The sequence below is a fragment of the Anguilla rostrata genome, chromosome 17 (genome assembly GCF_018555375.3).
Source record: "Anguilla rostrata isolate EN2019 chromosome 17, ASM1855537v3, whole genome shotgun sequence".
Lineage (NCBI taxonomy): Eukaryota > Metazoa > Chordata > Actinopteri > Anguilliformes > Anguillidae > Anguilla > Anguilla rostrata.
The window spans coordinates 17,910,056-17,923,728 of NC_057949.1; the positions used below are offsets into that span (position 1 = coordinate 17,910,056).

Consider the following 13,673-nt stretch of genomic DNA (forward strand, 5'->3'; position numbering starts at 1 on the left):
GAGTGATTGCGTGAGGCGGCGGTTTTACCGCGAGACGTGGCCCGGCGGTGATGCGCAGCCGGACAGAGGGCTGCGATTAAGTGAGGTCGTAGGGGCGCGGCGCTGCGTTGCGTCTGGCCTTTTCCACGCGCCTTTGCTGTAACGTAACGCACCCTGGCCTTTATCAGAGCTGTGATGTCACAGAGCGCAGGGGGGAGGGGAGGAGCAGCCGACCTGGGGCGACGGTAAAATCAACACCTCCTGCTCATCAGACATTAAAGCCACAGCCATGAATGTCACAGCTCTCCTTCCTCAAGAGAGGGTTGAAGGTACAGGTGGGGCCTGCTGGATTTTTATTGTTATGTGGGGGCATTCGGGGTGTCCAGCACTTACCCCTATGGCTCCAGAGGGGGGCAGAGGTGAGGGTCGCGCGGTGCGTTGTGCGTGCTATCACGCACTCGTGATCTGGAGGGAGGGTCTGTTCCCCCACAGAGCTGTGTGAGGGAAGCCAGGTCACTGATGCAGCACATTCACGCTGTACAGCCCTGTACTGAGCTGGAGCTGGGCTGGTCTGAAGACTGTGCCATCCACCTCCATGACTGTGTGGACTCACTATGAGGATAGCATCTCACTCTGTGGAGAGAAACTGAAGGACACAGCACTGTCTATCATACACCCAGGGAAGGTGCTTGACTGGACAAACCTGGCACAGCCTGGTGTGTGTGGGCCTTGAGCTGGTCTGTCCTTGGTGTGTGTTGCTTGGCAACACTCAGTTATGCATATTGCCTTTTTCAGAAAAAAATGCCGAGTTGATTTTGTTTTTGAACAAGATGCCTGTGTGGAATGACAGCGGACAGGGTAGCAGAATACAAGCAAGGAGGCCCATACCTGTTAGGCCACAGAGATGTGCCTCATTCTGGCTGCTGGGTTGATTAACATAGTTAATTTGTTTCTCTGGCTGGGTGTTAATGACCTCTCATCATCAGTGCACAGGAAGCTGCAGGAATTGTCCCCACAGTGACCCCTTATCTCCATTCATTAACATGCAGATCAGTCCCGAGTGACAGTCAGACTTGCTGGGTTTGTCAGAGCCAATCAGGAGCAAGGAGCTTGGTAGGTTCTCTGGGCTAATATAGGAAGGTGTTGGGACACGGAGAGAAGCTCATGACCACGCGACCTGGTTCCCCCACTCACACCCAGGATCCATAAACCTGAGTCCTGACCACGTTTCCAACCGGGCTGTCTGGCTGGCTGACTGTCCTTCTCCAGTATACCTCAGCTCATGTGTGGGCGGACATTCTGGCTCAAAATGGCTGCCGTGCACCGCCCAGATGAGCCCCCCCCAACCCTGTAAAGCCCTTTAATCCATAAAAGTTGCTACATAAATTGGATCCATTATTACTATTTTTTAAATAATTGGAACTAATAAATGCTTCTTGTGTACAGAATATTCTCTAAATCTGTAGGAAAGCCAACAAACATAATTCTTCATCGAACAGAGAAGTGAGTAATAATTAGCACTGTGTGGAGAGGCTACCTCAGGAGTATCATGGGGTGAAAGCGTTAATGTGTTTTTTCCCCTCTACAGCATTGACTGTCCTTAAATCCTACCATATTTATGCAGTTCAACATGCAGCTGCTATTGTAGAAAGTCCATTAGCATCAAGATAAATTACTACTTTAAACAGCTCTCCTTTATACCCACTTACAGTGTGCCTTTAAGGAAATGATGCTGAAACCCGTTATAGTTAACGAGGCTTCAGGAACCAGAGAGTGGGCGGGGCTACAGCTCAGTAACATGCGGTGTCAGTCTCATTGATAATACTGTGTGATTGGTCCCTGCAATTTCAGGTTGGCAGGGTCTTTTGCTCCCATAAAACGGCAGTGTTCTTTTACTCTCTGGCTGGTGCTGATGCTGCTTGTGTCAGTTCTGCTTCCCCCATCCGCTGGTACTGTGAATCTGGAGAGCCAGTCTTTTCTGGACTTGAGCCTGAAGGGCTGACGGTCCTCACAGTCCTGTTATAAAAAACGTTTATTGTCAGGTTATAAAAAACTTATTGCAAAAGGGGAAAGCCTGGAGCACACGGATGTAAAATAAGCCTTTTAGTGGTGCAAAATAAAGCTGACGCGTTTCCATGCAACTGCATCTTCGTCAGTCGTATACATTTTCTTTATATGACTCTGATGAAGACGCAGTAGCTTCGGAATGCGTCCGTTTTATTTTGCACCATTAAAGGGCTTATTTTACATCCGTGTGCTCCAGATCTTCTCTTTGTGCAATCTTACATTGTCCTTTATCTGAGAAGCACTGGATCGGCCTTTAGACTGACTGATGTGCGGTGACCTCCTTTTTAAATAGAAAAGTTATATTCTCCAAAAATACAAAATCAAAGGAATAATAATAATAATTCTAATAATAATAATAATAATAATAATAATAATATTCACTGGTCTGATCACATCACTGATGGAACTGAGGATTTAATGCCTTGTTATAGTAGTGAGTGAGTGTGTGAGTGCATGTGAGTGTGTGAACGTGCCTAAGTGTGTGTGTGTGTGGGAGTATGTGTGAGTGCACGTGAGTGTGTGAGTGCGCCTAAGTGTGTGTGTGTGTATGTGTGAGTGAGTGTGTGTGAGTACGTGTGAGTGTGTCATATACCCAGTCTAGTGCTGTATCACAGGATGTGCTCATAGCTGATACCCGATCTATCCCACGTTCCGGAAGCTTCCAGCGCGCCTCTCGCTGTCAGCGAGAAACGGGCGAGTGCCGCGAGCAGGCCGGGGTTGTGAAGCCGCGCGCGAGTCGCCCAGCAGGCCCGCGGAGCGGCTGAGATCAGGAGCGCGGGCCAGATCAGCAGGGTCAGCGGCGTTCCTGCTCAGGACACGTACTCCGTTTAATTTAATAAGGACAGAACCAACAACCTAACATGCAGCACGTGAACTGCTGGGAGAAAGTGCTGGCTGCTTTGCAGTACGTTTCTTCCCCCCTGACGCGTGTACTGTACTGACCTGCAATATACTTGCTAAATACAGTATGTGAAATGGAAATAGGTGTTCCTCCATGTCAGGGATTCCTTCTTCTTCCACTATCTACCGAGCTGCAAGACGTTTTTCGTCTCAGTGGCATCCTGTGGTCCTTATGTATCCCATAGTCCCATATTCCAAACACTAATCTGGTGTGGGACCGCTTTGTGTGCGTTTACAACCAGTACTTCTACTGCGCATTAAGTAGATAACAAAAAAACCAGTTGTCCTTTTTCAAGATGTGGCGATCATCATGTTTCAGTAGATTTGTATCTGTCTATTAGTTTACAGTAAATTAAGAGCGAAGGTAGACTGTATTATAGACTGATTAATGAGTCTGTGCAGGATGACGAGAGAAGGAAGAGAACCAGTTCATATAAAAACTGAAGGGATAAATATCCTACAGTATTTCCTACATACTGTTTATTACCAAAGACTCATGTGCTGTGCACATATTTTAGATGTTATGAGTCTGTGCAGAGGTGCCCTCAGTGTCTGTCCCCATTTTAATACCAACTGCATGCGGCTTGTTCCGTGGGGTCTTTCTGAAAAATCTATATTAAAAGCCAGCTGAGAACATTGATCTTCTCTTGTGACAACCTGGAGAGTTCTGTGAGAATGCCTGGGCTGCCAGGCACCAGCTGGGCAGTAATCAGGGACCAGCAGGGCAACCAATCGAGTACCAGCTGGTCGGCCAATCAGGGACCAGCTGGGCAGCCAATCAGCCATACAGAGCTTAGTGTGTGGCTAGATGTAGTCAGCTGGACTTCATACCCATTTTAGGCACTTGAACACTGGGGTTAACGCTCCCGTTTCAAAAGCCATGGGGTAGCTTAACACCTGGGCTACCTGACAAGCCCAATTCTCAGCTGTGCTTCCCTGTTCTAGGAACGCAATCCCCAGTGTGTACAGCACACTCTTCCAGCCCTGCTGATGTGATATCCTGCCGGAAATGAAATTATATCAAAAAGTGGCGGATGGGGAGGGTGGGGCAGGTTATCGTGTGTTGGGTGCAGGGTGGGTGGGGGGTTTGGGGTTGGGGGTTGGGTCTCGAGGGGTCATGGATGTAAACATGCATATTAATAAAATCATAATAGAATTGGACACCAAATTAAGTGGGAGGGGTGGGGTGGTGATGGGGGTGGGGTGAGGGAAAAAAAGACAGAGAGCTGCTTTCTATTTGGGCTGCAGCACGTTTCACTGCAGGGTGCGGTACGCAATGAGGGCGCTGTGGTGTGATTTATGACTGGGGCTCCACCAGCGGTGCTCCGGTTTTATTAAAATGCGCCGGGACTTCTGAGTGATGCACAGGACAGGGGACAGGAGGCGCACAGGAGGCGCACAGGACAGGGGACAGGAGGCGCACAGGACAGGGGACAGGAGGCGCACAGGACAGGGGACAGGAGGTGCACAGGACAGGGGACAGGAGGTGCACAGGACAGGGGACAGGAGGCACAGGACAGGGGACAGGAGGCCACAGGACAGGGGACAGGAGGCACAGGACAGGGACGGAGGCACCGGACAGGGAGAGCGCACAGGACAGGGGACAGGAGACGCACAGGACAGGGGACAGGAGGCACACAGGACAGGGGACAGGAGACGCACAGGACAGGGGACAGGAGGCGCACAGGACAGGGGACAGGAGGCGCACAGGACAGGGGACAGGAGGCGCACAGGACAGGGGACAGGAGGCGCACAGGAGGTGCACGGGAGGGCCGTCAGGTGGTTTTAACCTGGCCGTTTGGTCCAGTTTCATTTCCAGTGCCATGGTAACAAGCTTCACCTCCCAGCGATCCATGATGCCGCAGTTCTGATTGCAAACTAAGAGACCAGAATGGATGCTGCTGGCTGAGGCCTCTCGGAACAGCCAATCAGAGTGAAGGAGAGCTGGAGAGCTGGACAGACGTGGCAAAGGGCACACCAGACCGCACACACACATACACATGCCCACAAGCACACACTCTTACATTCATACACTAGTCCACAAGCACTCACATATACATGCCCACACACACTCACACTCATGAACTCATACACATGCCTACAAGATACCCCCCCCACACACACACACACACTCATACACATGCCCACAAGCACACAAATGTACTTGCCCACACACACAAACGCACACACTCATACACTCATACACATGCCCACACTAACACACAGATATATACGCCCACGCATGTGCACACACACACATACGTGCACGCAGCATCACACTTACACAAGCCCGCGAGCACAAACATATACATGATCACATACACACACGCACACGCACACACTCATACACATGCCCCCACACACACATACACACACCCATGTACACACACTCAGTCACGCATACATACACATTGCACACTCACTCTTCTAGTGATGAGGGCTAGGGCCTAATAATGACTCATCCATGTTCTATAATGGCTGAGAGGCTGCTTACTGGAGTCTGACATTTAGCGCTAATATGCGGTGTTGTGTAACTCTGCAGTGTATTGAATGCTCTGCTATCACATTTTGGCACTTCATTCTGAGTAACAATTTTTTGAAAGCTTTATGACATCTGTCAGATGATGAATGTAACAAAAATGTTTTGCCCCCCTAGATTTGGCAGCTCATTGTTAGGGTATGTAGTGTTTATGGAGTTCTGAGGAACCATTTTTTCGCAGATAACTTGACAGTGATTTCACATAGTGACCATTCCCATCTGGCTCTGGGTGTTGATGAACAATTCGCCACCCAGGTAAACTCACACCTGTAACACCCCCCCCCCCCCCGTCCAGTGCGAATAATTCAGGCACAGAGCTGGGTTTCTCTGCTCATTGATGAGTCAAAGGACTCGGCATCACAGTGGAGGGGTGGAGTACAGGGTGGCTGCAGGGAAAGGGGCTCTCTAATTGGTGGAGGTTATTCAAGTGAGAGCTGATTGGAAGTCACCTTTGATTTCCATCACGCTGGCTGGCATGTCCCGCGGCTACAGCCATGACGGCGCTGAAGGACCAATCCCGCGTGCCTAATTGGAGAAGGCCGAGCGGCTGAACCATCGGGCTGTCTCCCCAGGGGAGGCCTTGGGGTGGGGGGAGGGGGGGTGAAATTAGGTCAGACCCCCTACCCCGGCTGACTGCCCCCTCCCACTCATGCGAGGGGTCAGTGAAATCCCTTCGGCAAATCGGCAGGGAAGGAGAGAGGGGTGGCGTGCGTTTGTTTAGCTGCACTGGTCTCCTGGAGGATAGAGATGGGGGGTGGGGGGGGGGAAGTGTGGCGTGGGGGTGTTGGGCGGGGCTCTCTTGAGAATGGAAGCAAAAGCTAGCAGAGAAACGGGCATCACCCAGGCAACAGAGACCCCAGAGCCTGGTCCAGCCCAGCCCTGCCCAGCCCAGTCCAATCAGCAGTCAGCACTGTTTCCAGCAAGTCAGTCTCCCCCATCCCCCCCGCGCCACCCTAAATGATCAGTTTGCGGCAAATCTTTCATGTCAGCCGTAACTCTGCGTTACAGCCGCTCTCATCGTTAGTAACGCGCAGCGAGACGCCGAGCCGTCGGGGCGTTGTTTATGACACGCCTGCGTGGGACGGGATCTGGCAGCTCTGTCTCTCTCCGCTCCGGAGCGTAGATTCCTGCCACCGGGCATCGGGGCGGCGGAGCCAGAGACGTCCACCCATCACCCGAGGGCCGTGGTAACCAACCCTGTTCCTGGAGATCTGCCGTCCTGCAGGATTTCACTCCAACCCTAATAAAGCACACCTCATTCAGCAGCTAGAGATGTTGAGCTGCTAATTAGTAGAGTCAGGTGTGCTAAATTATGGTTGAAATGACAACCTACATGATGATCGATCTCCTGGAACAGGGTTGGTTACTACTGCTCTAGGGGCTCCCTACCTTGGTGGGGGGGAGGGGGGGGTTAGTAATGATTGTTTTACTCTTGCAGTCACTCTATAACTCTGAAAACAAGATCATATTGTAAGAAGCTTTGCACTGGAAACACACAAAAATGAACATTGAAATGAAATGACCCAGGCGTCTTCATTTAATTTCCGAACTCTTCCATTACGAACAATTTCCCGTTCTCTCTCACATCTGTGTTCCTCGGGAGAGACTCCCGCAGGCCTCCCTGGTAGCGCAGTCTGGGGCTGATGTGAGCGCGTGCTGTGCGTGGCTAAACCAGGCCCGTCCAGGCCTGTGCGCCGGCCTACCGCTGCCTGTACGCCGGCGGTCCGTCCGTCCGTCCGTCCGTCTGTGCGTGATTCTGACGCTCTGTCTCCTCCACGCTCTGCAGCTTCGCCGCGCTGCATCATGCCGCCCTGAACGGCAACCTGGAGCTCATCTCGCTGCTGCTGGAGTCCCAGGCCACGGTGGATATCAGGGACCAGAAGGGTGAGTGCTCCCTGCGGCCCTCCTGTACTGCTGCCCCAATATCACTCCCTCACTCATCCCCACTGCTGCCCCAATATCACTCCCTCACTTACCCTCACTGCCGCCCCAATATCACTCCCTCACTCATCCCCACTGCTGCCCAAATATCACTCACTCACTCATCCCCACTGCTGCCCCAATGTCACTAACTCACTCATCCCCACTGCTGCCCCAATATCACTCCCTCACTCATCCCCACTGCTGCCCCAATATCACTCCCTCACTCATCCCCACTGCTGCCCCAATATCACTCACTCATCCCCACTGCTGCCCCAATATCACTCACTCATCCCCATGCTGCCCCAATATCACTAACTCACTCATCCCCACTGCTGCCCCAATATCACTCACTCACTCATCCCCACTGCCGCCCCAATATCACTCCCTCACTCATCCCCACTGCTGCTCAAATATCACTCACTCACTCATCCCCACTGCTGCCCCAATGTCACTAACTCACTCATCCCCACTGCTGCCCCAATATCACTCCCTCATCCCCACTGCTGCCCCAATATCACTAACTCACTCATCCCCACTGCTGCCCAAATATCACTCACTCACTCATCCCCACTGCTGCCCCAATATCACTCACTCACTCATCCCCACTGCTGCCCCAATATCACTAACTCACTCATCCCCACTGCTGCCCAAATATCACTAACTCACTCATCCCCACTACTAACCTGACTCTGAGCCACACAGAAGAGATTTAGTCACGTGTCCACAGTACTGGGAGTGGCCAGGCCTGTTTCAGTGGGAGATTGACATTGTGCTGCTATTGGCAGCGGCATGACCGTTTGTCCCTGTTCTCTTGCCGTAGGAATGCGGCCCCTGCACTACGCTGCCTGGCAGGGTAAGGCAGAGCCCATGAAACTGCTGCTGAAATGTGGCTCTTCAGTGAACGGCCAATCGGACGAGGGCCAGATTCCCCTGCATCTGTCTGCACAGCACGGACACTATGATGTGGTGAGAGGCCCTGTCCATCCTGCAGTCCTGGAGCCCCATATACCCCTGCTACACACATGCAAAAATAAAAATAAAAATTCTATTTACTGTATAAGAAAGACAATTCCCAGAAACTGTGCTAGAGAGTGCTTACTCACACAGATCCAGGGCAACCACTGCTGTTATCGTTTGAATGTGACCGTTCTAGGCCAAGGACTGCATATATTTTTGTTAAAACAGGACTGGTGTTACAGGTGCAGTAAGACCCAGGTGTTCAGTACCTCACGCAGGGAAGTGATGTAAAGCTGAACAGGATGCTTAAATAAAAATAAAAAATTCTGAGTTTCTCACAGCCTTTTCCCTGCCTGGGCCCATCAAGTCTTATCAATTACTCTGATAGAATATAGAATCACATACCCTAATCAGTAGACAATGCAGCACAGACACTGCAGTACAAACCCTGCAGCACAGACACTGCAGAACAGACGCTGCAGCACAGACAATTTAGTAGAAACCCTGTAGCATGGGCACTGCAGCACAGAAACTGCAGAACAGACACTACAGCACAGACCCTGTAGCACACACCCTACAACACAGACACTGGAGAACAGACACTGTAGCATAGACACTGCAGAAGAGACCTTACTGAACAGACACTGCAGCGCTGACCTGTCAGCAATAGCAGCAGCTTTGCTATTGTCTCTAAAATGACCGGCGCGGTCATGTGACCCTGTGTTGGCGCTGCTGGTGCACTGTGCAGGCTGCACACTGATGCCCGTCTGTCCCCCTGCAGTCGGAGATGCTGTTGCAGCACCAGTCTAACCCCTGCATCGTGGACATCGCTGGGAAAACCCCCTTAGACCTGGCCTGTGAATTCGGCAGAGTCGGAGTAAGTCATGAGAGTGTGCTGTTCAGGAAGTATGGGAAAGATAAGTGGGGGCCGTGCAGACTTTGGACAGTGAGTTACTACTCGTTCCTTCAACTGTGTGTGTGTGTGTGTGTGTGTGTGTGTGTGTGTGTGTGTGTGTGTGTGTGTGTGCACGTGTGTGTGTGCGCGCGTGTGTGTGCGCGTGTGTGCATGTGTTTGTGCGTGTGTGTGTCTGTGTGTGTGTGTGCATGTGTGTGTATGTGTGTGTGCGTGTGTGTCTGTGTCTGTGTGTGTGTGTGTGTGCACGCATGTGTGTGTGTGTGTGTGTGTGTGTGTGCGTGTGTGTGTGTATGTGTGTGTGCGTGTGTGTGTGTGTGTGTGTGTGCACATGTGCATGTGTGTGTGTGTGTGTGTGTGTGTGTGTGTGTGTGTGCATGTGTGTGTGCGTGCGTGTGTGTGTGTGTGTGTGTGTTCCTCCTGCAGGTGGTGCAGCTGCTTCTCAGCAGTAATATGTGCGCCGCCCTGCTGGAGCCCAAACCCAACGACTCCACCGACCCCAACGGGACCAGCCCCCTGCACCTCGCCGCCAAGAACGGCCACATCGACATCATCAGGTCAGAGTTCACCACCATCAGGTCAGAGGTCACCACCATCAGGTCAGAGGTCACCATCATTAGGTCACAGTTAACCAGGGTCAGAGTGTAAAGGAGACGGGTATCGGGGTGAGGGCATGTGCAGCTGTTTGGGGATAAAGCATAGCTCTTTGGGTCTTCACATAAGCCTGGCTCTCACTCTGCCATGTAATTCCATATAAACCTGAGAGTATCAGCTGTGCTTTTAGAGGAGTTGACTAGGCCAACCTCTCTGGTCAGTACCTCAGAGGTGATGGGAACACTTCCAGGCTGGCTTTCATAGATGAAAACAAGGAAACACTCCTCAACTCACAGAGGATTAATTGTCAGAAGGGGAGCTCACGATTTCAAAAAACTGCAAAAAAAAACCTCCCTTCACAGTTGCATTATATTAAGTCAGTCTCAGTGCTTGTCTGACCAATCAGTTGTTCCTTTTGTACTCAAAGTCTTACGCTTATTCTGTGTCTGAGCTATGTCTTACTCTACCTCTACCTCAACTTGGGTCTGAACTTGCTGATTATTTAAGGTGAAAATAAAACCACTGTCAGGCCATCTGGCTCTCCCGGGCTGGGTTTATAGTCCCCAGTGGTGGAATATTGTGGCACCTCAGCACTTTCCACCAGTGACCCCCCCCCCTCCCATCCCAGGAAACTGTACTCCTGCTCAAAGATCAGTCATCGCAGTAATTGAAATGATATTCTGCTTTTGACACCTCTAATAGGATTTCATTCAGAGGGGTGCAGCACAGGGCAGGCGAGGGCTTGTTGACTGGTGGGGGGCGGGGGGGGGGGGGGGCCGCAATGCACTCGGTCAAGGACGTTGGGGGGGGGGGGTGGTCCATCAGAGAGATGAGTGTCTTTTTTTATCACAGTACGCTCCCTGCACGTGCACACACACACGCACGCACACACGCAGGCACACACACACACACACATTAGCTGTTATCTGCTAACGATGGCGGTAATGGTGCGGGGGTCAGAGCGGCGTGAGCGATGGCGGGTTCTCAGAGCGCTCAGAGGACTGTGTCGGATTGGGCCCGTTCCCACTCCGGACGGGTTCTGCGGGTTCAGGTCCCGCCGGCAGAGTAAACCCTCCTCCTTTTCGGAGGGCGGAGCCAGTGTGGCGGTTGGTGTGTGGCAAACTGGACCACGGCCCTGCGGGGTTGTATTCCCTCCGCTGGAGCTCAGCTCAGTTTAGCTGCACGCTGGCGTCCTGCTTCCAGCTGATTGGCGGGGGGCGGGGGGCGGGGGGCGGGGGGCGGGGCGGCGGGCGGCCTGGGGCGTCAGCCGAAGCCCCCGTGTGCGCGGAACGTGCCGGAGAGATGCCGGCCCGGAGAGGAACCGGTTGCAGCTTTTCAATTAGAGCCGCACTCACGGCTCACGCGGTCACCCGAAACCTCCGCCTGCGCTGCAACAGGAGGTGCGCTGATCCTCCTCCAAACTGTGCAGCTTCACTGTGCAGCTGTGCTCCAAACCCAGGGTCAGCTTCACTGTGCAGCTATGCTCCAAACCCAGCACCAGCTTCACTGTGCAGCTATGCTCCAAACCCAGCACCAGCTTCACTGTGCAGCTATGCTCCAAACCCAGCATCAGCTTCACTGTGCAGCTATGCTCCAAACCCAGCATCAGCTTCACTGTGCAGCTGTGCTCCAAACCCAGGATCAGTTTCACTGTGCAGCTATGCTCCAAACCCAGGGTCAGCTTCACTGTGCAGCTATGCTCCAAACCCAGCATCAGCTTCACTGTGCAGCTATGCTCCAAACCCAGCATCAGCTTCACTGTGCAGCTATGCTCCAAACCCAGCATCAGTTTCACTGTGCAGCTATGCTCCAAACCCAGCATCAGCTTCAATGTGCAGCTATGCTCCAAACCCAGAATCAGCTTCACTGCGCAGCTATGCTCCAAACCCAGGATCAGCTTCACTGTGCAGCTATGCTCCAAACCCAGGGTCAGCTTCACTGTGCAGCTATGCTCCAAACCCAGCGTCAGCTTCACTGTGCAGCTGTGCTCCAAACCCAGCATCAGTTTCACTGTGCAGCTATGCTCCAAACCCAGCACCAGCTTCACTGTGCAGCTATGCTCCAAACCCAGCATCAGCTTCAATGTGCAGCTATGCTCCAAACCCAGAATCAGCTTCACTGTGCAGCTATGCTCCAAACCCAGGGTCAGCTTCACTGTGCAGCTATGCTCCAAACCCAGGATCAGCTTCACTGTGCAGCTATGCTCCAAACCCAGCGTCAGCTTCAATGTGCAGCTATGCTCCAAACCCAGAATCAGCTTCACTGTGCAGCTATGCTCCAAACCCAGGGTCAGCTTCACTGTGCAGCTATGCTCCAAACCCAGCATCAGCTTCACTGTGCAGCTATGCTCCAAACCCAGGGTCAGCTTCACTGTGCAGCTATGCTCCAAACCCAGCGTCAGCTTCAGTGTGCAGCTATGCTCCAAACCCAGCATCAGCTTCACTGTGCAGCTATGCTCCAAACCCAGTGTCAGCTTCACTGTGCAGCTATGCTCCAAACCCAGCATCAGATTCACTGTGCAGCTATGCTCCAAACCCAGGGTCAGCTTCACTGTGCAGCTATGCTCCAAACCCAGCGTCAGCTTCAGTGTGCAGCTATGCTCCAAACCCAGCATCAGCTTCACTGTGCAGCTATGCTCCAAACCCAGTGTCAGCTTCACTGTGCAGCTATGCTCCAAACCCAGCATCAGATTCACTGTGCAGCTATGCTCCAAACCCAGGGTCAGCTTCACTGTGCAGCTATGCTCCAAACCCAGAATCAGCTTCACTGTGCAGCTATGCTCCAAACCCAGGGTCAGCTTCACTGTGCAGCTATGCTCCAAACCCAGCATCAGCTTCACTGTGCAGCTATGCTCCAAACCCAGCATCAGCTTCAATGTGCAGCTATGCTCCAAACCCAGTGTCAGCTTCACTGTGCAGCTTCACTGCGCAGCTATGCTCCAAACCCAGCATCAGCTTCACTGTGCAGCTATGCTCCAAACCCAGGGTCAGCTTCACTGTGCAGCTATGCTCCAAACCCAGGGTCAGCTTCACTGTGCAGCTATGCTCCAAACCCAGCACCAGCTTCACTGTGCAGCTATGCTCCAAACCCAGCATCAGCTTCACTGTGCAGCTATGCTCCAAACCCAGCATCAGCTTCACTGTGCAGCTATGCTCCAAACCCAGCATCAGCTTCACTGTGCAGCTATGCTCCAAACCCAGGGTCAGCTTCACTGTGCAGCTATGCTCCAAACCCAGCATCAGATTCACTGTGCAGCTATGCTCCAAACCCAGCATCAGCTTCACTGCGCAGCTATGCTCCAAACCCAGCATCAGCTTCACTGTGCAGCTATGCTCCAAACCCAGCATCAGCTTCACTGTGCAGCTATGCTCCAAACCCAGGGTCAGCTTCACTGTGCAGCTATGCTCCAAACCCAGCATCAGCTTCACTGTGCAGCTATGCTCCAAACCCAGGGTCAGCTTCACTGTGCAGCTATGCTCCAAACCCAGGAGCAGCTTCACTGTGCAGCTATGCTCCAAACCCAGCATCAGCTTCACTGTGCAGCTATGCTCCAAACCCAGGGTCAGCTTCACTGTGCAGCTATGCTCCAAACCCAGCATCAGCTTCAATGTGCAGCTATGCTCCAAACCCAGAATCAGCTTCACTGCGCAGCTATGCTCCAAACCCAGGATCAGCTTCACTGTGCAGCTATGCTCCAAACCCATGTATGTCTGTGTGTGTGTGTGTGTGTGTGTGTGTGTGTGTGTTTATGTGTGTGTGTGTATTCGTGTGTATGTGTGTGTGCGTGTGCTTTTGTGTGTG

The 13,673-nt window shown here is 52.4% G+C and overlaps 1 protein-coding gene across 1 annotated transcript in view; it reads left to right on the forward strand.

Annotated features, from left to right (window-relative positions):
* Nucleotides 1–13,673, forward strand: part of LOC135243417 (caskin-1-like) — a 67,879-nt gene that overhangs the window by 27,179 nt on the left and 27,027 nt on the right. The window contains 4 exon segments of the mRNA XM_064315223.1: nt 7,272–7,369; nt 8,229–8,374; nt 9,147–9,242; nt 9,705–9,835. Of these exon segments, the coding sequence (XP_064171293.1) occupies nt 7,272–7,369; nt 8,229–8,374; nt 9,147–9,242; nt 9,705–9,835 (471 nt within the window).